A 22,346-nucleotide genomic window follows, 5' to 3' on the forward strand; every position below is an offset into this window, starting at 1 on the left:
TAGAAGGGGAGGCAAGTGCTGTGTGTGTGCTGAGGTGATGCCATGGAGCAGCCCCAGTGTGAACTTGTGCCAGTGAAGGGCACCCCGCTGTATCCCACTGGGGACCAGAAGGTTCCTAGGGCCAGGTTGCTACACTGTCTGAGCAGCGTGTTCATGGGGCCATCCTCAGGAGAGGAAAACTCCATCCTTGAGATGCTTGCTCTGACGAGGAAATAGGAGTTGGAAACAACTCTGCTCCAACGCTTTCCCTAACCTTGACACTGCCCCTGTGCTGATTCATTGATTTGGACGGGTTATATACTGGGAGGGGAAGCATGAACCACATTCAGCTCTCTTGCCAGCACAGAGCTGTGCTCACTCGGCATTTGTGGCTGCAGGACAGTTGGGTAAGTCTCCTCTCTGCTACTGCTCCTGTGAGCAGCCCCGGGTCTTGGGGATTCCCAGGGCAGCTTTGAGGGTTGGTGGGGCAGCGGTGGGATCTGCGCATTCAGCACTTTTTGATTTGATGGAGATGTTTATCTTGCAAGGCTTCTCTAAAAAAGTGAGACTGCTTAGATACTGTGGGAGCTGAAAGAGTTACATGGGCAACATATCCCAAATAATGACCAATAAAGAAAATTAAGGGGGGGCAAGGTAACATTTTGGGGGGCTGATGTTAGGAGCAGTGGGATGCTGAGGGGCTGATGTTGGGAGCAGCGTGATGTTGAGGGGCTGAGCAGTAAGGAATGTTCAGTCTCTTGGTGTGCAAGTTTTTTGTCCCTAGAAGAAAAAGGGCTGTCAATTGTTTCCAGCTGCCTTTCCTGAAGGTCTCTCCAGTATGGATGATCTCTGCACTGCATTACCAGGGAGTGACATGAGCAGGGCTTTTGATGTGCTGAGCCTTTGGGGAAGTTTATAAATGGCTCACTATAAACAAAGCTGTTCTTGGATGCAGATTGTTTCCATATGGCTTATGGAGGGTTCCTCCCTCCCTGCCTGAGAGCAAGCGTGTTCCTTGGAGGAAGTGCAGGGTGAAGAGTAGGGACTGTGCTTCAGCACCCCGGAGTGCTGTGCCAGCCGGGGCACTGTGGCTGCACCCCTGTGCTGCTGGACTCACCTGTCTGGCTGAGCCATGCTCGGAGCTGATGGAGCTGCAAGTTCTCCTCCTCCCTCGTGCCATTTGAATGTGTTAGAAGGGGAATGCTTCATGCCAGCCTGGCATAAGGCCACTGCTTTAATCTAGGGAGGGAGGCAGCTCCCAAGCCGGAGGAGAGGTGTCCACAGTGTCTGCTTGTCAGTCAATGGAGAACTTCACTGTAAAGCCCTTGCTTCCCTGGGCCCTGCCCCTGGACCAGCCTGTGTACAGATGCCCACACCTAACACCTTGCTCTCATGGCAAAAATCAGTCAGGGCTGAGACCTTCTGCTGGGAATGGGGTGAAGACAGGGCCACTTCTGTGCCCAGCCTGTGCTGGGGAGCTGGCAAGGGTTCTGTTGACCCAGGCTCCTGCAGGACTGGAGCTAAAGCGTGCCTAGGCTGTGGGTGCTGACACTGTTCTTGGCTCTGCTACAAGAGCTCAGAGCTGCTCACTGCCAGGCAGAGCTGGAAGAGTGCTTTGGGTGCTGGGATGAGTGCCCAACATCCCTGGGACCTCTGTGGCTGTGGGCTGTGGGTGCCCCAGGCCAGCTCTGGTGAAGGTCTGGGCTGTTTGATTGTGCCAGAAGGCCAGTGCTGGTGGTAGCATCTTGCCACACTCTAAAACAGGAAATCATGCTCCTGGCTGCCAGAGGAGCCAAGAGAGGTGGGATGCCACTAATAGCTGTGGTATTGCAGCCAGGCACTGTGGCCCCAAGCTCTGCCTCCCTTTGCATTCCTGCCTGGGCTATGCTAAGCCCTACCTGCCCCCAGCCCTCCTCACCTGCCCTCTTCTGCCTCGTTGCCATGGGCAGGATGGCCTCATCCTTGGTGGCCTTTTCCAGGGAGAATGCAGTACGGATCCCAGGCAGTGGCCCTGGGAACTGGGAAATTGCAGGGACTAAACCCCCACCTTTGTTTTTGTTGCAGGCTTAATGGAGCAGGGAGATTGGCAGCTGTGGCTGCTGCTGCTGGTGGGCATCCAGCTGGCTGGTGGCCAGTGCCCAGAGCAGTGCCAGTGCATCCGCACTGCCCAGGTGGAATGCTCTGGTGCTGGCATCACCATGGTCCCCAGCCCCATCCCTGCGAACACCATGACCCTCCAGATCATCAACACGCGCATCACTGAGCTGGGTGACGTGTCCTTTGGCAACGCCTCTCTGCTCATCGGGCTGCGCATTGAGAAGAACAACCTGTCACGCATAAGCCCTGGAGCCTTCCAGCACCTGCCCGACCTGCGCTACCTCAGCCTGGCCAGCAACAAGCTACAGGAGCTCCCTGTGCAGGTCTTCGAGCCTCTGGACAAGCTGGAGTCTCTACTCCTCTCCAGTAACCAGATCCTCCAGGTTGAGCCTTCCCACTTTGCTCACCTAAGCAACCTCAAGGAGCTACAGCTGCACGGGAACAACTTGCAGGACCTGCAGGAGGGGGTGTTCGATCAGCTCACCCACCTCACCAAGCTCAACCTGGCCAGGAACAACATCAAACACCTGCCACCCCGGGCCTTCGAGCGGCTGGCACAGCTGCAGGTGCTGCGGCTCTATGAGAACCGGCTCCGGGAGATCCCAGTAGGCACCTTTGATGGGCTGCCAGAGCTGCAGGAGCTGGGACTGCACCAGAACCAGCTGGAGACACTGTCCCCGGAGCTCTTCGTGCACAACAGCAACCTGCAGAAGCTCTACCTGTCCAATAACCTCCTCACCACCTTGCCGAGTGGCATCTTCTTGCCCCTGCGCTCCCTTGCCAAGATCACCCTGCATGTCAACCGCCTGCGGGACATCTCCCCCGGTGCCTTTGGCCCCATGCCCAACCTGCGGGAGCTGTGGCTCTATGAGAATGAGCTTTCCACCCTCCCCACTGCCGTTTTCAGCAATCTCACCCAGCTGCAGCTCCTGGTTCTCAGCAAGAACCGGCTGCGGTCGGTGGCACTGGGGGCTTTCCAGGGCTTGGAGGAGCTACTGGAGCTGTCGCTGCACTCCAATGCCCTGCGCCGCCTGGATGCCCGGATGCTGGAGGGGCTGCCCAAGCTGCAGAACATCTCCCTGCACCACAACCAGCTGCAGGCACTGCCACGGGGCCTCTTCAGAGCCAGCCCTGGGCTGCAGCACCTGCAGCTGCACTTCAATGCCCTGGAGTACCTGCCTGCCGGCATCTTCTCGCCCCTGACTACTCTTCGAGAAGTGAGGCTGCACAACAACTCCTGGCGCTGTGACAAGGGCATCCTGCCCTTGCAGGGCTGGCTGAAGGCCAACCCCCACAAGGTGGGTGAGATACCCCCACTGTGTGCTCAGCCTCCTGCCCTGAGGGGCACCCCGATTGCTGAGCTGCCACAGGACCAGTTCCTCGAGCCCCAGCCCCCCACTGCCTCCCCCTATCCGAGCACCCAGCTTCCTGTTCATACGTCTGAGGCAGCATCACCAGAAGGCACCTGGACGGAGCCCCCCACGGGGCTGCCGGTCTCCCCACAGGAGGTGGAGGAGGAGAAGGAGGAGGAGAAGGAGGAGGAGGAGAGGGGGCAGTGGGGGCTGACACGCATACAGAGTGGGGTGGTGGTAGCAGTCATTGTGCTGGTGTGTGTGGCCCTGCTCGCTGCTCTGGTGGCACTGGTGGTCTATGGCTGTAGGAAGAAGAGCCACATGGTGCTTATGAGGATGAAGGCACCAAATGAAGCCTGAGTGTGTGGCAGACCCCAGGGGGAGAGGTGCTTGTGGAGCATCCCCTCTCTGTGGGGCCAAGGGACATGACAGTGGCTCTGTATCAGCTGTCCTTGATGACTGGGATGGGACAGCATCACACTGTGTGTTGCATGTACCACTGTCCTGCTGTGCTTTGCCCTGCCTCTACTCTGCTGCAGGGCAATCCCCCTGGGTGAGGTCCTGTGGCTGCCCTCTATCCCCAGCCCCTCCTGCCCACAGTTCAGCCTCTGTGTTCATTCCCTGCCTGGGGTCTGGCAGCTGGGGTGTGGGGTGCTGAGAGGGGCTCCTTGAGCCAGGAGCCACAGGCTTGGCCATGATGGTGCTTACCCCAAATAACAGGACTTCCCCATCATTCAGCTTGCATCCTTCCCTGCAGTGCTGCTACTCTCATGTTGTCTGCTGCCCTCAGCCCTGCCCAGCCTTTCTTCCTCACCCTCTGCCCTTGCCGTGCTTTCCCCCCTGTCCCTGCCTGGACAGGCAGTGCAAGCCATCATGCTGGGCCAGGAGCCGAGGGAGCACCTTTGCCCCAGGACACCTCCATGTCCTTGTGCTGCTCTGCGGGGCTCAGCTGCTGCCAGACTGATCCACCCTTGAATGCCTCATCCGCGTCCCAGCTACCCTCCCTGCCTGCAGGCAGGGCAGGCCAGAGCACAGCCAGCACCCTCCCCTGCTCCTGGCATTCTCCTGCTCCCCTCCTGCACTTCCAGCCAAGAGAGTCACAGGGCAGGGTGCTGGAATTGGGGGGAAGGGGTAGCCCCCCCACCCTCACTGCATGCTGGTGCTGACCCTGCTGTGGCCATGACCCTGTCTGCAGCCCCCTGCCTCAGCTCTGTGAGGTGCTGATGGGCTTGTCCTGGCCCTGCTGCAGGGAGAGTTAGAGTAGTGGGATGATGGGTGGGAAGTGTCTGCAGCGGCAGGTGCATCCTTTTCTAGCTAGTGAGCAGTCTGTTCCTACACTGCTTGCCAAAGCTTCTTTATCGTCTGCTTTCCTCTTGAGTGCCCTCCTGTATGTGCCCTGTCCCCCTGCCTGTTCACAGCTCTTGGGCAGTGGGGAAGCTGGCAGCACACAGTGTGGGGGTCAGTAAGTGCTGGCTGCTCTGCAATTCACAAATGGGTGCCACACCATCTCCCCACAGCACCTGCATCCACCCATCTCCAGCCATAGCACAGCCACAGAGTCCAGCTCACCTCTCTGTGTGAGGTGCAGCAGCACCAGGCTGCTTGAGGATTGCTGCATGAGACAAGGGTCACACTCAGTGTCCACCCCACAGTGGTGGCTGCTCACAGCACCTCCGGAAGGCAGCACTGGTACAAGTAGCTCCACACTGGTGCACATGATGGTTCACTCTGCTGGGCTGGGTCCTGCATGGTAGCAGGAGACACAAGACTGTCATGGTGCCATTGGGTGCTGATGTGTGACCTCTCCATTAAAGTGCCTTTGTCCACCCTCAGTGCCAAAGTTCTTTATTCACTTTGTGGTGCACAGCAGGGGAATGATCCAGCATGGTCAGGAGCTGTGCTTGATTTCCACTCCTGAGAGATTTTTATAGTGTTGAGGAAAAGCCTGCCCAGCCTGATGGGGTTGGGATGGGGTTAGTAGGCTGTGGTTGCAGAGCCCTTGCTGGTTCCTGGACTCGAGCCTCAGGTGAGAGACCAAGAAGGGCTCAGCCATTCAACAGCAGCAGATGGCTTTTGCAGAGTGAGCTGAGACCTCAGTGAGCTTCTCGATGGAGACACTGACTGCATTCTGTGCAATCCACTGCTGCGGTGGTGGGGAGCTTGCTTGGCTCTCTTCACAGCTGGCTGCCACTGGATTGTGCCAGCTGAGTTTTTCTGTGTATCAGTGTCTGCTCCTTCAGGCCAGCTTAATGCAGTAAAATGTCCCTCCTCCTGCTCTGGGGCTGCCTCAATTGCCACTGCAGCCTGTTCCAATACAAGGCCCTTCCAATGCAGCCCTTATGGTAGCGCGTGCTGTTCCCCCAGGCAGGTTGAAACTCCTAGCAAGTTCAGCTGGTCCATGGGTCCATCACCGTCCCACCATTGGCTAGGATGCAAAACCTCTGTTGTCATCCTGATGGTCCCAGAGTGGTCCCTTCCCCATGGAATCACAGAATCATTAAAGTTGGAAAAGACCTCTAACATCATCAAGTCCAACCATCATTTGCTAAGCTGTGCCTGGTCCCCTCTCTCATGGCAGAGATGCTTCTAGCACCATTTCCCAGTGAGATTTAATAGTAAAGTCCTGGGGCTCTCTTAGGGGGGCTTCTGGAAGAGGCATGCTGATCTCGGTGTGGGATTGGAGCCACTTGTGACAGCAGTGCCCTGCCACAGTCCCTGGACCAGTGGATGTCCGGAGCCAGGACCCCACTTCCTTGCCAGGATGCTCACGAGTGGCTGCCTCTGGCCTCACCTCCAGTCCCTTTGGGGCCGGGTTATTTTTCGAAATGCTCCAAGGACACGGGTTGTTGTTGCCGATAAGCAGTGAGGGGCAGCTCCGCCCCCGCAGGAACAGCTCGTCAGCTGGCTTCCCATCCGCCACAGAAAATACTCTCCCATGTCAGCAAGCAGCATCCCTGCAAACCTGCCACAGGTTTGGTGACCACCTCCACGATGCCACGCTTGGTAAGCCAAATTGCTCGGGTAGTTGGGGGGGAGCAGGGGGGGGACTGGAATGGGTGGGAGCCACTGTTGGCTCTGGTGAAAACAACATAGACTGTGGAAAGGCCAAGCCCAGTGCTGCTCTCGACTGCTGGTGTAAGTCTAGGATAGCCCTAATGATGTGGGGTGTCTGCAGTTGGGCATTGCTATGGGGTGGGCAACATCTCCCACCATAAGGCGGCACTGGCATGTATCCCGGGTAGGGAGAGACTGGTAGAGGTCTGGAGGTCACTGCCTCAAAAAGTGCCTCTCATGGACTGGGAATAGGTCTTTGGTCAGACTGAATATCCCGTGGGCAGGGTTGATGCTACTCTGATTGTTTGTGGCAAAAGAAGTACCCAATGGGCAATTAGAAATATGAACAGTGGAGTCCACTCCTGTTGCCACTGAGTGCAAATCAGCCCTGCAGCATTGTACCCGTCACCCACTGCATGCAGCACAGCCCCGTGCTTCACATGCTCCCTTGCCCCAGAGCCTGGCTTTGTGCCCGTGCAGACATCTCATGAGGCTACAAGTTTCCCCCAAGACTCCCATGGACCCACACAGGTCCCACCTCAGTCGCTGCTCTGCAGAATGTGGGGACCTTTGATGAGGGTGGCACTACCCTGGTTGTCATAGGGCAGGCTGGGGCACAGGGTAAGAACCTTGGGGAGAGATCTGGGAGGGAAGCACTCCCTGTTCCTGCAAGGGGAGCACTGGGGTGGTGGAGGCAGGCAGGGCTGGAGGGATGTCTCATGGCCAGGGCAGCTGCCCATGCTGGTGGTGTCCCAGAATTTGATCCAGCTGCATTTATGGCTGTGGATGCTCCATCCCCAGCAATGCCCGCCTGTGGGTGCAGATTTCTGCCTTGTCAAAGCAGTGGGTGAGGTTTGGCTCCTTCTCCAGCGCAGGCTGGTGATCTACGTGCTGGGGCTGGGGTCCCTGCTGGTGAGGGGGCTGCCCCTATCCTGCCCCCACACCTGCCAGTGCTACGACGCCTCCAAAGTCTTCTGCTCAGATGAGAAGATGCGTGAGATCCCGGCGGGCCTCCCAGGCAGTGCCACCCAGCTCTTCTTTGTGGAGACAGACCTGAGCAGCATCCGCAGGGGGGCCCTGGGCTCCAGCACCACCCTCACCAAGTTGGTCTTCCTCAACAACAACATCCAGGAGCTGGAGGCTGGTGCCTTTCAGGGACTGCCCAGCCTCACTGAGCTGGAGGTGTCAGGAAACCCCTTGCCAGCAGTCAGCCTTGGGGTGCTGATGGGGTTGACCAGCCTCAGCAAGCTCTCCCTGGGTGCTAACGCCATCAGCTCCTTGCAGCCAGGGTTCTTCACCGCTGCATGCCACCTGCAGGACCTGCGCTTGTCTGGGAACAGGATCAGGGCACTGCCTCCCAGCATCTTCCAGCCGCTCCGGCAGCTCCAGGCCCTGGACCTCTCGCAGAATGCCCTGGTTGAGCTGCCGGATGGGCTGCTGACCCCACTTGCTGCCCTCCGCCTCCTTAAGCTCAGCGACAACCTGCTGGTGCAGGTGCCCCCCGGCGCTTTCAAGGCGCTTGGCCAGCTGACTGAGCTCCACCTGGATGGTAACCGGCTGGAGGAGCTGCCATCTGGCATCTTCACCGGGCTGAGGGTGCTGCAGAGGCTGCAGCTGCAGCACAATGCCCTGGGCAGCCTGGCCCCTGACATCTTCGCTGCTCTCCTCAACCTCACTGTCCTCAGCTTGGAGGGCAACCGCCTGGCCACCCTGCCTGCTACCCTCTTCACTGGCACACCCAACCTACTCCACCTCTCCCTGGCTCGCAACAAGTTGGAGACACTGCCCCAGGAGCTCTTTGCCAACCTGTCAGCACTGCAGGTCCTGGTGCTCTCACACAATGCCATGAATTACATACCCACTGGGGTTTTCCAGGGACTGGCAGCGCTGACAGCTCTCCAGTTGAGCCACAACAATCTCTCCAGCCTGCCAGCAGGGCTACTGGCTGGGCTGCCCCTCCTCACTGCCCTGGCACTGGACCACAACCGCCTGGGACACCTGCCCCTGGGGCTCTTTGATGCCAATGATGAGTTGGTGCGTGTGGGGCTGTCTGACAACCCCTGGGTCTGTGACTGCCACCTTGCCTATCTCCTGCGCTGGCTCCAGGGCTTTGCTGAGCCCCTCATACATGGACAAGCCTTCTGCACCAGTCCAACTGCTCTCCAGGGACAGTCCCTGCTGGAGGTCCCCCGGGGGCAGCTGGAGTGCCCAGGAGGACCCCCAGAGGAACACTGGGAGAGGGATGCTCCAGGACAATGCACCTACAGCAACCCCGAGGGCACTGTAAGCATGGTCTGCAATGCCACAAGCTGCCAGCAGCTCAGCCTTCGCCTCCCTCCTCCTACACCCAGTCAAGTGCAGGGGTTGGGGCCAGCATATCAGGGTGCCTGGGTGCTGCACTCCCACTGTGGCACACTGCAGGTCAGTGTCCTTGTCACAGCACGGAGCGGGAATGAAGCCACATCACCAGGTCTCCCTGCTGTGCCCTAGAGCTCGGGAAGGTGCCTGCTTCTCCACTGGAAACTCCTCAACTAGCCTTGGAAACAGCACTCTATCTTGCTTTGCTACCCCTGCTATGGTCACCACCCATCACTGAACTCTCTGCAACCGCTGAGCTGGTGGTATTTATTCTCCAAGCTATGTGTTTCCTGTATATTTCAAATATAATTAAAATATATATATTATTTCTGTGCAACCAGTTCCCATGAAGGAGAGAGGAATCATTCTGTTCTCCCACCTCTGCCTGTATATCTGGAAGAGGCAGTGAAGGTTGATGTGGTCCACTGGGGTCTTGTCTGGGGCTGTGCATGGTGTGTCATGGATGCAGGTGCATCATGGTGAGTAGGTGCCTCTTTGGCATGCTCATGGTGTGCTCCTTTCTGCCCACTGGAGCCCAGCAGCCCTACCCCCTGCCCTGCTTCCTTTGGCACTGCAGAGACCCATCTGCAGCCTGGCAATAGCTCTCAGGGCACATTTTGCAATGTCCAAGGGAGACATGGGCTAGTACTACTGACTGCCCAACAAGGGGCATGAGCTGCCTGGCTGCAGAGTAAGCTCCGGCCCAGGTGTCCACTGGCAGGTTCCCCCTTATACCCTGGAGGCTGGAACTGGAATGCAGGAAGTTCCACCCTGAGAACAGGAGGAAAAACTCTACTGTGAGGGTGATTGGAACAAGTTGATTAGCCAGGCTGTAGAGTCTCCTTTTAGTGATCCCTTCCAACCCTCAGCCATCCTGTGATTCTTATTCTGTGACCCGTGGTGACGAGGCACGAAGTCCCAGCAGCGCTGCCCACCCAGGGGGGCGGCAGGTAAGGTGGGTGTTCCCCGGGAGGAGCGGGTGTGGGTGCACACACAGGGGTATAAGTGTTTCTCTGTGTGTCTGTGTGTCTGTCTGTGTCTGTGCGTGCTGGTGGGGCGGTGCTGCGGCACCATCTCGCGGCGATAGGGACAGGGCTCTGCGGACCAGGCAGCACCCGGGGATCCCTCCCTGCGCTCCGCCGGCCTCCTCGGAGCGCCCCTCCCGGCCCTGCCCCAGCTGACAGGGTACGGGGGCCCTGGCTGGGGCTGCGCTGATTCCACTTTCTGGACTGTGTGTCCTTGGAGCCCCTGCCCTGCTGCTGCCCAGCTGTGGGGCCAGGGTCTCTGTGCTGCGATTGCCCCACCTGCCCTGGCACTGGGCTGTGGTCTCAGCCCTGCTGTAGACTCTGGATATAGGAAATATGTGTATGTGGCACTTAGGGACATGGTTTAGTAGTGGACCTGGCAGCGCTGAGTTAGCAGTTGGACTCAGTGATCTTAGAGGTCTTTTCCAACCTACATGGTTCTGTGACTGCCAGCCCCATGGGAGCTCCTGGGAGCATGCAGATGGGCAACATTGTTTCCCAGAGATAATCCTGCCCAGTCATCCTGCTGCCTCTCCCAATGGGGGACTGCCAGTGTGCTTCAAACATTGCCCAGGTGATGCTGGCAGGGCCACCTCCAAGCCTGGACTAGGAATTGCACAGCTGGATGCAGTTCCCCAAACCCTGGCCCAGCTGCCACACTATGGCCTGAGGCAGCTGATGGAAACCCCACTGTGAGCTCTGTCCCCTTATGCACCTCAGCTCCTGCCACCCTGCAGCTTCTGGAACAGCCTGGCACCAAGAGGGGATCTGGATGCTTGCAGGATTAATGTTGGAAAGGAGTAAGGCTCTTGAAGTTGTGCAGTAGTTTGTTTTTAACTAACACCAGAAAAGGTGCAATGGAGCCCAGCAAGAACAAGCTGAGCCTTAATAGGAGCAGGTTAAAACTGATAAAGGCATGTTTAAGTGCAATTATCTGTTGGGAAGTCTTGGATACCCTGTCAGTTTAAGTCTTTGCATCAAAAAGGGTGTTTCCTCCCACAAGATGCCTTGCACCAGCCATGAGCCTTGGGTGTCACTGCAGGAGGGTCTTTGGCATGTGTTAGGGTGCAGGACAGAATGCTCAGCCCCAGCCCTACAGCCAGCAAGATATGGAGTTGTAGGGCTCAGCACAAAGTGCAGGCATTGGCATATGTCCAGCCTCAGATGTTATCACTGTTGTGAGCATAAACAAATGGCTTCAGAACTGCATCTTTAGCTACATAAAATCCTGAGGAAGGAAACACTTTTCTGTTGTGTAGGTGAGGGTGGTGCCTGCAAAGGTGGTGGGTTATGCCTTGGAGATATGGGACTGCAGAGACCATTGGTTGCAAAACAGGCTGGTCTGGACATCTTCAGGTTTCCCTGGATGTGACTAGTCAAGTGGCACCAACAGATAACGCCTGGGGAGTACGTGACTGCGTCCCCTCCGAGGGGTTTCTGCCGTGGCCTCCCACACTGGGGACACATCTCTGCTCCTGCCTTCCTGGCTGTCCCTTATCTCCCCACGCAGACCTGTGCCCTGACCTCACATGAAACCAAGCCCTGTGCCTGGGCTATGGATAAAGAGCTGGCCAGGTGATGGGACCCCCACCCAGTGTCCTCACTGCACACAAGGCATGGCACATTCCGGCAGCTGGACTTGTCTGTGAGTGCTTGGCCAAGTAAGTGATGCAAAACTTTTTTTTGTGCTTTAAAATGTGCTGGGAGGGGCAGCATGGGGGACTGTTGATTGTTTCCTTGCAGCAAGTAGCAGGAGAGGCTCCAGTGCCATGAGCTGGGTGGGGACACCCCTCCATGACCCTGCACTGCTGGAGGGTGGGACAAACAATGGTTCACACTGAGGGTTTTAACAGAACTTTGCCGTTCAAAATTGTCAATTTTCATCTCCGTGCATTCAGCTGTTTCCACCTGCAGTTTCCACCTGCACATTTCACCCACTGTGCTGCTCCTGCAGCTGAAATATAGCAGGCACTTCTACACCTGCAGCCCTGGCTTCTACACCTGAGTCTCTCTGAGGAGAGGATGCACAGGGACAGCAGTGCCTTCTGCCCTGGGGAACCCTGCAGGGCAGCCTGCACAGCCAATGTCACCTCCCATCTGTTTCTCTCCAAACCCAGTGGTTTTCAGCCTTCTGTATTTACTGATGTCTCAAGATATAGAAAAAAAACCCCCAACTTGTCATAGTTGATTTACCTTCTCAGTGTAAGATTTTTTGCATGTCACCTTTGATGGATACCCATAAAGACACCTGCTCTTTTCCCTGCTCCCCTCCAGGACTGTGAATCCAAAGTTGGAAACTATGGTTCAAGCAAGATGCTCACAGCCATTAAACTGCAGCTAATGTGTTAGCTGATTTGTTTCCAAATGTTTCCATAGGAGTCACGGGCTCTACTAGAGGGTGTGCATCAGTGATTTCACTTTCTAACTGCAAGGCCAGAGCTGTAAATGTTAGGTATTAAATAGTTAATCTGTGGACATTTCATAGTATTTTAACAAGCCTTGCTCTAAAGATTGGTTGTTGCTCACAAGTTAACCATTTCTGTCTGAGAGAGCTGTATAACCAAGGCCAAAATATGTGCAATAAGCAAGAATCCCAAAATGGAGATGCTTAGATGCCAAGTTTTAAATAACCTCCCTGAACTGAGAGAAGTAGCAATGAAAGAACATGATGTGGAAATTCTGAGCACACAAGATCCTCTGATCTTGGCTGGCTCATGGGACCCTTGTTCATCCCTCATTAGCAAGTGCAGGGCTGACTGCTCCTGTTGTTGCATGAATGGGCTGTCGCCCTGATGACTAACTGGACCCACTGGGGCAGCACTAGTGGGCATCAGCACTTTCCCTTCTTCACCCAGGCAGACACGGAGCCTACAGCTCAAACGTGGGAGGAGAGCGGGAGAACACTGTCCAGCTCTCATCGCTCCTGGAGCACTACCCAGTGCCAAGCCATGAGCTGGCTTCCTCTCCCTCTCCATCCCTCGGTACCAACAGCAGTGAACTCATCTAAATGCTGTGTGTTTGGTTGTATGGTTTCTCTCTTTCTTATTGAATGAGTTATGATATGAGAATAGAAGAATCCTGAAGCTGAACAAAAGTGTGATGCCCAGTTCACAAGCTGTGGACTGAAGTTTTCTGTCCCTCATAACTGATTTTTTTAAACCTTTTTTTCAGGACAATGTACCAGCATTTCCTTTTCCTTTTCTTGCTTTCCTTCCATCCCCATAAATGCCAAGACCAAATCCTGGGTGAAGATCCATATGAAATGCCCAAAGACTACCAGGAGGTCTACAGAGGGACAAAAAATGATGTCAAAGAGATCCCAAAGATTGCAAAGCCTTTCGTTTCTGAAATGATCTTTGTGCAAACCAGCATCACTGCTATAAGGAAAGGTGCCTTCAGGTACATGCCCAACCTGATCAAGATTTTGTTTATTGGCAACAAGATCAAGACAGTTGAACCTGGAGCCTTTGATAATTTGGACAAGCTGAGGGACTTGGATATCTCTGGTGCCTCATTAGTAGAACTATCTGTGGGCACTTTCCAAAACCTCCCAAGCTTACAGAGACTGGAGCTGAGAGACAGCCAACTCAGGCACATCCCCAAAGGCCTGTTTGATGGGCTGGAAAATTTGGGAGAACTCTCCCTGCACATCAATGCAATCCCCTCTCTTCCAGAAGGCATTTTCGATTCTCTTGTCAATCTAACTTTTTTGGACCTGTCTAGAAACAGAATCACAACTCTTCCTGTGCATGCTTTTAGCAAACTTACCCAGCTGCAAGTCCTGCGTCTGTATGAGAATGAGTTGCAAGACCTCCCAGAGGGACTCCTAGACAGTCAGCTGGAGCTGCTGGAGCTCAGCCTCCAGAGGAACAAACTCAGGGTGCTGCCACCCATGCTCCTGAGGAGCCTGTCTCACCTGGAGAAACTCCTCTTGGACAACAATCTCATCAGGGTTCTCCCACCTGAGGGCTTTTTTGGTTTAAACAAATTGAAGCTGCTGACTCTGTGTTCAAACCACATCATGGAGCTCCCCTGCTGCCTTTTTGACACCATGCCACACTTGCGGGAGCTGGACCTGAGCAGGAACAGTTTGGCCACACTTTCAGATGGCATCTTTGTCAACCTCACATCCCTTGGCAAACTCATCTTGTCCCATAACCAGCTGTCAGCCCTGCCAAGAGGAGCCTTCACTGGGCTCAGCAAGCTCTTGGACCTCCAGCTGGACACAAATCAGCTCTCTGTTCTGGATGAAGAGGTCTTTGCTTCTCTCCCAAATCTGAAAATCCTCAACCTTCGAAAGAACCAGCTGGAGAGTGTTCCCCAAGGGCTCCTGGACTCCCTGAAGAAGCTCAGCTCAGTATATCTGAGTGATAATCCATGGAGATGTGACTGCAACCTCTGCTACCTGCACAGCTGGATCCTGGGAAACAGTGAGAAGGTCAAATTGTCTACCCAAGTCTCATGCAAGAGCCCACCCCACCTGGCAGGGCAAAAAGTACCATTGCTGAGGGATGACCACTTAATTTGCCCAGCTACTCTGCCTCTTTCATCTTCTTTTATCCCATCTCTGCCATTTAACTCCACATCATCTCAAAGGATATCAACTTTGCTGTCACTTGGAGCCTTGTATACAGCAACGCCAGCCATGATGTCATTGGCAGCCTTTCCCATCAGGACACTGACAACCATTCTGTCACCTGTGGTCACCTCTGCCTTGTTGCCAGCTGTGCCAGCAGAAGTTGCCTTCACCACTCCATTGCTAACCATGCCATCTAAGGTCTTTGTCACAAGCCCACCATCAGCTGTGCTACAGAAGGCCTTCATCCCCAGCCCATCAACAACTAATGTGCCCAAGTCCTTCATCACCACACCATCAACAACCATGGTGCCAAAGGACTCCATAATCACCCCATCACCAACTGCACTGCCAGAGACCTTCATCAACACACCAATAACAACTGTGCTGCCAACAGCCTCCGTTACCACACTGTCCTCATCAACTGTGATGCCCAAGGCTTTCATCACCAACCCATCACCAGCTGTGCCAACTTCAGCCATTGTAAGCCTACAGTCTCCTGAGGCCACATACCCAGAACCTATGCCAGCTTCCACTACCACACAGGTGCCAACAAGCCTGATGGCAGTCACCACCAGACAAGTTCCTCCTGCTCTTTCAGTGTCCACAGAGAGGCCAGCCACCAACCCACAGGGAAGTGCCATAACCTCTCTTGTCTCAGCCCCCTTCATGGCACTATGGCCATCCCCCAAGACTGCTGTGCTGGGCACGGTCCCTTTGGCCTCACACTTACCATCCCACCATGCTCCTGCACCAGGCAGGGAGCAGGACGATGCCATCATGTGGGACTCATCCCCAACTGGCCCCCAGCCCACCTCCAGTGTCCCCCAGCACACTCCTGCCCAAGCAACCACCATCCTGCTCCCAAAACCTCACATCACCCCACTGCCAGACCACACAAGCCCCTGTCCAGCCTACCCACCCCTGGTCCCCAGGGGTCATCCTGCCTGGGGCTTGTTCCTGCGGGCCAGTCCATGGCAGTGCTGGGTGTCCCTGGCCCTGGGGCTGGCCACACTGGCACTGCAGGCAGCCTGCACGCTGCTGTGGGGGATGCTTGCCCTCTTCCTTCACCAGGACATCCACCACCGCCCCGGGCCGCCTGTGAGGCTGCTGAACCTTCAGGCCGTGGCTGTTCCAGGAACGCCTGAGCCAGCCTAGGCACCTCTTTGAGCTTCACTGCCCCTGTGTGACCTGGGTGGTGCCCGTTGTCCTCCCTTGGGGTCTACAGCCATGCTGGCCGCAGGGTGCACATGTCCCTGGGGCTGGAGTCCCGGCACCCAGGCCGTCCCCAGGGTGGGAGTTCCAGTAGCCGGGCTATTTTGGGATGCGTTCCGACTGACCCCTGGCGATGCTGGGAGCCTGGAAACCCATACGCAGTGTCCCTGCCTGACGGCCCTTCTGCCAAGCGACACTAGATGGCATCCTGACATAGGCAGTGGCTGCCACCGCCTGTCCGCGGCCACCGAAACGCCAGAGCCCCCGCACACGCCGGCCAGGACACACCTCACCGCGGACATGGCTGCTCTTGCTCGCAGGGTCAGGAGCCTCTGCCCAAATCTCCTCGACAACCCCGGAAAGTACTTGAAGTCCTTAGGGAAGGACTTGCCAAGGCTTCCTGACCCATGCCCTGTCTTCCCTGTGCCACGTTATGGGATGTGTCAGTGCCTGTACCCCCATCATACACAGACCTCTTCCCCTCTTCTGTTCTCTTTCCTCCTCCGTGATATTAAAGTCACCCTCGCATCTCTGATGGGCTTACAAGATGGTTTTTCATCCCAGGGCTTTTCTTGCCATGACCTGCTGCAGAGTATTCCCATTGCTTCCTGGAGCGGGGGGCCCCAGTCAGTGCTGGTCACTGGGGACTGGTGTAGGACCAGGGCTGCACATTCTCTGCAGGCAGTGGCACTGGGAGACAACAGGCAAGCTTTAATTCCCCCCTCCCGTTATGTTCCCCCCAAACCTCTTTGCAATGCTGCTTGCCCTGGCCCCTCTGGTAAAGTGATGTTTCAGCACGGCCAGCCATGTGCTTCTCTACCATAACTTCACCTGATGCTGAGCCCCTGCTGCAAACTGGGCACCGGCTCTTGGGAAGCTTTGGAGGAAGGGACTAATGCTCGCAACTGAAGGGTTGATGTTCACCTTCACCTCCACAGTCCTGGGCTTCTACTAGGCCCAGTGAAGCGTCAAACTTAAACAAAGGTGGCTGTTACTATGAGGTTTCTGCCACTGCAGAAAGTGCTGAAACCTTCCCTGGGAAGCTTTATTCCAGGAGAATTTGAGCCAATGAACACAGGAGTTGTTCCATAATTTGGGTCTCTGGGTAACTTCTTTGCTGTAGGCTCAGTGTTGACTTTGCCCTGCGCAAGGTAAGCTGCTCCCAAATTTAATCACTCCAGTTTCTACAGGATTGCAGATGTCTGGCTTCAGCGCCTTGCCTTTGCCACCAGTATCTGCTCTGTCCTGTCCTGCCTTTGGGTCCTCTTCACCTGTTGTGGGGCACAGGAGCTACCTGGCTTTGGGGGGTCCCAGGGGAAGAATCCCTGAAACTCAATGGTCTGGACAGGTATTTTGCAAGAGAACGCAGGAAAGCAGCTCAGAAAAGTCCTGGCCAGTGAGCCCTGTGAAGCCCAGTTCCCTTGGCTGGTGCAATACCAGAGAGGGGGGAAAAGGGCTTTGTGTTAGGGTACGTGCCTGCAGCTACGCATTAGGGACCTGGATATACATCTTTGCTAAGAGCCTGTGCAGTGTTACAGGCCCTGTACTATTCCTTGAAGTCCTGCTGATGGCTTTGAAATATGGGAGGCGAACGCGGGACAGCACATCTGGGAGGGATGGAGCGAGCGGCTCTGGGACCGGGGCTGGCACGGGAGGTAATGAGATACAGATGAGGGAGAGGGAGTGTTTTTCCTGGCAGTCCAGATGGACTCGGCTTAATACTTGATTTAGAGGGTTTGAAAGTGGGGCCTGGCTGCTGGGGAACCGACCCCGAGCACTTCCCGGGGCAATGAGGGGGCGGGTCTCTGCTGGCGTTTCAGATATTTAATGGCCCAGCACAATCTAAACAGGGAAGTACTTCGGGGTGAGATTAGCACAACATAATCACATCTTAAAAGGTCTTCAGAGACACAAGGCACGTCCGCTCTCATATTAATTACTCGTTATTAATAAAGCTGGGGTCAGGCGTGAGGTGTTTGCTCCGGAGCGTGCAGGTTCCCTCTTTGCAGAGCGCTGGTGTATCTGAGAGCAGCATGAAGCCCCGCAGCCTCCACCTGTGCCCATCAGGCTCTGGAAACCAAATGGCCAACATTCCTACAGCTGCCTTTAAAACTAATTTACCCCCATAATACCCCAAAAGGGCCACATCTCTCTAAGTGCCCAGGACACCTCAGAGTGCTGTAAAATAATAACAGCCAAGGGTGTTCTCAGCACCGGAATTTCCTGCTATGATCGATTTCTAATTTGCAATGAAAATACAGCCGCCTATGTTCCTGGGGCCAGGCTGGTGCATCTGGCTTGCAGACAGGAGTCAGCTCTCTCCATCATGTTAGGGAGGACGATGGCTGGGCCAGGCTGGTGTACTCTGGGAGGGAAAGGGATCAGAGGGATGCATGGCTCCTTGGGCAGCCTGTGGGCGATTATGCTGGGGTTTTCTAGTCACTGCTTTGAGCAAGAGCAGCAGAGAGCACAAGGGGACGGGGCAGAGCATGGAGAATCTGCACCAGGTAGATGAGCATACAGGTTTGCTACTTCAGGACTGCAGCTCGCCATGATGCCAAGGAGAGACCTTCTTCCTGGCAGGAAGGTACATGGCTAGGTCGGGGCTGTGTGGAGTGACAGTCCCCAGCACACCCTCTCTGGTCTGATGTGGGCAGGCCAGGCACATGCCACACACCAGTGCAGAGTAGCAGTGATTTTTCGTAGGTGTTTTTTGGTAGGTCTTTTCTTAATCTGTGAATTTCTCTGTTTTTTCTGAACTCAGGTGAGATTTTAGCATTCACAGCACCCCATGGTGAGGAGTGCCCAGAGCTGCTCATGCACTGAATGAGACATCACCTCCCTTTGTTCTTCCTCTCCTTGCTGCTCCTTGCATAGGATGCCCCTGGGTTTTGCTTTGGAAAAAAAAGTGTGAGCATCTCCAGGCTGCTTGTGACACTGTACCCCTCTTCCCAGTTGCTGTAACTTCTCGACGTCCTCATAGCTCACCTCAGGTGATCAAAGTTAGAAGCAGAGACAGGACACCATGCCTGTATGTCCTTGTGGTGCTTGGAGTGGCGCTAGGACCAGGGGTCTCCAGCATGGCCTAGAAATTTCACAGCTGCTGCTGGCTCTCCTTCTGCCCTATGCAGATGAGAAGTGGTTCCCACAGCTCTATCACTCATGCTGCAGTGCAGACTTGTAACCCCTCTGCCTGTCAGCCCTGTTGGGAACCCCCCATACCGTTGGCTACAGTGGCCTGTTCCTTCCACCTGCCTCTGTTCTCCTTCCTGCACCTTAGGCACCCCATGGGCAGGAAGGAAGCTCTCAAGCAAGAGCCCTTTATTGTGGCTGGTGAGAAGTGGGGTAATGAACACATGCACAGTAACCTGGGCAAGCAGCAACCTGGGCTTTTGGCATGCAAGTCATTTCATAGCTGGTTTGTGACAGGAACCTGTCCCAGCTCGGGGCCAGGCTGCCTTGACTTCCTCACCGGGTGTCTGCCCCATGTGCCTGTCCCGAACACATGCTGAGCTGTGCTGGTAGCAGTGTCTCAGTGGGTACTGGTGTGGTTTCCAATGGCATGGAGGGGTTGGGAGCTGGCTGCCCTGTGTGCTGTGGGCAGGGCAAGAAGGGGCTGTTTTGGCTCCTGGTTCTGCAGGAGCAGGGAGGTACTGGCAATGCCACTGGGAGAGGTGGGATGGGTGACACGGGACCTGCAGGTTGAGGACCCGAATCAGGGTGGCTCCCTGGGAGAGGCATCAGCCTAAAGACTGGCTGGGCAGGCAAATGCAGTGCTCATCCGTCCCCTATTGCACTCAGCAGAGATGGCCATGGGCTGGCAGTCATTGCTCAGTGTGCTGCTGTGCCCTCTTGATGCAGGTGTTGATTTTGAACACCAGTACCATTCCTCCATGTATCTTCTGGATGGTTTGTCTCTCCCTCTCCATACTTCACCTGCAGCATCTCTCCCTACTCCAACTCACAGTACCCATCCAGCCACATCAGGCTGCCCCTTGCCAAGGGGTCCTGTGAGACACAGAGGGTAAGACCTGAACCAGGACATTCATTCCTCTGCTTTGGCCTTGGCATCTCACAACCTTCCTGCTGCAGAGGCCTGACCTTCCCCAGGGAAACTGGGGCAGCGAGAGGACACACAGCATGGGGGACAGGGCTCAAGTGGGTAGAAGGCTGCATTCCCATCCTGCCTGCCTCATGTCTTGGGCTGCCTAGGCTTTTATCCAGGATTTGGGCAGGGCATGAGAGCAAGGGCAAGAGAAACAAGCCGGTGCATCCTCCCTCGGGCAGTGGGAGAGCCCATAGGGGCGGAAGTCTCTGTTTGTTTAAGGTGCAAACAAGTGCTGTTAATCTGCTGCCTGTTTGTATTTCTTTAGAGCCCCCGAGTGCGGGGAGGGGGGGGGGGGGGGAGCGGAGATGGGGTCTCCCCTTTGTGCGGGGGCAGGGTCAGGCTATTGGAAGTGGAGGTGAGAAAACACAGAGGGGCAGCTGGAACCTGCTTTGGGAGGGAAAGATTTTTTTTCGGCTATTTATGATAATTAGTGGGAAACGTTCCTGAAGCGTTTCAGATGATTCTGTAATGAAGTTGGGCCAAATGTTTCCGCTTTGTTCCCCTGGAACCATTAAAAATCCCCCTTCTTTGGCTGCCTTAATGCAATGCTGAAAAGGCACAATGGTATAAAAGTGAATCTGGGCAGGGCAGCACGCCTCCTGCCCTGCCAGATAGAGCCCCTCAGAGCCCAGATTTTCTGGGTTATAAACCTCAGCACTCACAATGTTCATGAAAAAGCTGCCGTGGATCCTGTACCCCGGGCTCCTTTGCATCCCTGATGTGAGTGGGTGCGTGTGAGTGCCAGCCAGCCTGCACCATCAAGCACGACATGCTCAGGGGGAGCGACAGCCGGCACAGACACACTGGAGTGAGAAAGGGCAGGCACAGCCATGGATGCCATCTCTTTGCTGTTATAGAAAAGCTGCTTTCAGCCCATGGCTGTTCTGGGAATTTGCTGGGGTGAAATGCTGTGCTGAGAGAGGACCAGTGTCTGTGCAGCGGGAAAAGGGAGTCCAGCCCAAAGGGAAGTCCTTCTGAGTCAGTGCTGTTCTGGGTCATATCCTGCCCTGCCTACTGAGCCGGGCTGCACTCAGGCACCAGCAGAGAGCAAGGGGCCTGAAATCCAGCCATGACCTTCCGGCTGAATCATTAGCAGTCTACAGGAGCTGGCTCAGTCTCCTCTTGCTTTTAGCAGTGGAAGCCTTTTCCAGCATATGTGATGAAAAGAAAATCCACATGCCTGATCTCACACATCTATCAGCACTATTTCCCCAGGGATGATGTATAAAGCTAATGGGAGCTCTCTTGCTAAAGCTGTGATAAAAAGAGAAAATGGCAAGAACTTTCAGCATCCTGGTGGGGTCTGAATGTGATGGATTTTGGTATCCCCATCAATATTCTCATGTGGACTACAGTTAATGAGCTCAGTGTCCTAGGTCAGGATATTGGACTGCAGCTGATGGGGAGAGCTGCTCCTGTCCTGCTCCACCTTTGGGCACCTGGTGTGGGCACCTGGCAGCAGCACAGTCCTGTAGTGCTGCAAGGGCAGGAGGGAGCCATGCCTGCTAGTCAGGCACCTTCACTCCCAACCATACCTGGTGTCTTTTAGACAGCGACTGCTAATTGGGATCACATCATCCTTAATGCCCGCCCTCTGCCCCATAGCTGGAGCCAACATGCCCCACTAAGGCACTAAATCATCAAGTTGTGGAGGAGAGATTACGGACTGGGAGCACAGCTCCCCAGGAGCTGCCCCATCCCTCTGCCTCTCCTGCCCTGGCCATCATCAAGAAGTCATATCAGATCCCTCACTCCTTTCAGTGGGGGAAAAATTTGCAGACAAATGTCTGCCAGAGGAATGTTGGAGGTCTCCTGTGGGGTCAGATAAAGACACCTGTCACCTCCACCCATCCCTAGCACTGGCTCATGCTGGGAGCATGGCTGGGGAGCTCCATGCTCTCCATGGGGCTGGTGACTCCAGGCAGTGTAGGAATGGACTGGGAGGGCTCCTTGGAGGAGCAGGAGGGCTTTCCTTTTCCGTGAAATAATGCATAGCCCACAGTGGCAGGGTGACACAATGAGCCCTGCTGTGAATAAGCTTGAGTCCTTACCTCTGGTTTCTGTTAGAGCAGGTCCTGAAATACCACTTGAATTGTGATGCCTTTGCCAGTCCCCATGTCTGTACCACCATACTTTTAGCATCCGGATACACAGTAAATTTTCAGTGGGAGCTGAGGTAGAGCTACTAGCACTGGGTTGGAGTATTTGGCTGGAGTATGTTCCCAGGCAAGAGTGATGGGTACTGGGTGAACTGCAGAGCACTGTCAGAGATTGGGACATTGCTGTTTGTTGCTCCCTGCATCATGCTTTAAGTCTCCACACTGAGCCAAATTGCTCTCTTGGCAAATTTTGCAGTGAAAAACCAGCAACCTTGATGTATGAAAGCGATGATATTAAGCCTCACAGAACATGGCAAGCCCGTGGCTTCCTGAGCAGCACAGCAGCTCTGGCCAAGATGGAATGTGTTTGATGGACCACGTAGCTCTGGTACCACCCTCATCCCTGTCAGCACATCTCCACCCCTTCACTCTGTTCCCCACCCGCCAGGTCCAACGATTGCTTTTCAGTGAATTATTTACGTA

General features: G+C 55.2%; 2 protein-coding genes across 2 annotated transcripts; both read left to right on the top strand.

Annotated features, from left to right (window-relative positions):
* Nucleotides 1–308: 308 nt before the first annotated feature.
* Nucleotides 309–9,309, top strand: LRRC15 (leucine rich repeat containing 15). Its single transcript, XM_071566896.1, has 5 exons — nucleotides 309–386; nucleotides 2,044–3,782; nucleotides 4,847–4,886; nucleotides 6,289–6,431; nucleotides 7,353–9,309. The coding sequence occupies exons 2-5, from the start codon at nucleotides 2,049–2,051 to the stop codon at nucleotides 8,970–8,972; spliced, it is 3,537 nt and encodes a 1,178-aa protein (XP_071422997.1). The 5' UTR covers nucleotides 309–386; nucleotides 2,044–2,048; the 3' UTR covers nucleotides 8,973–9,309.
* Nucleotides 9,310–11,085: 1,776 nt separating this feature from the next.
* On the top strand, nucleotides 11,086–15,776 carry LOC139676984 (platelet glycoprotein V-like). Its single transcript, XM_071566474.1, has 2 exons — nucleotides 11,086–11,526; nucleotides 13,037–15,776. The coding sequence occupies exons 1-2, from the start codon at nucleotides 11,444–11,446 to the stop codon at nucleotides 15,597–15,599; spliced, it is 2,646 nt and encodes an 881-aa protein (XP_071422575.1). The 5' UTR covers nucleotides 11,086–11,443; the 3' UTR covers nucleotides 15,600–15,776.
* The last annotated feature ends 6,570 nt before the right edge of the window (nucleotides 15,777–22,346 follow it).

Source organism: Pithys albifrons, chromosome 11 (genome assembly GCF_047495875.1).
Source record: "Pithys albifrons albifrons isolate INPA30051 chromosome 11, PitAlb_v1, whole genome shotgun sequence".
NCBI classification, from domain to species: Eukaryota; Metazoa; Chordata; class Aves; order Passeriformes; family Thamnophilidae; genus Pithys; species Pithys albifrons.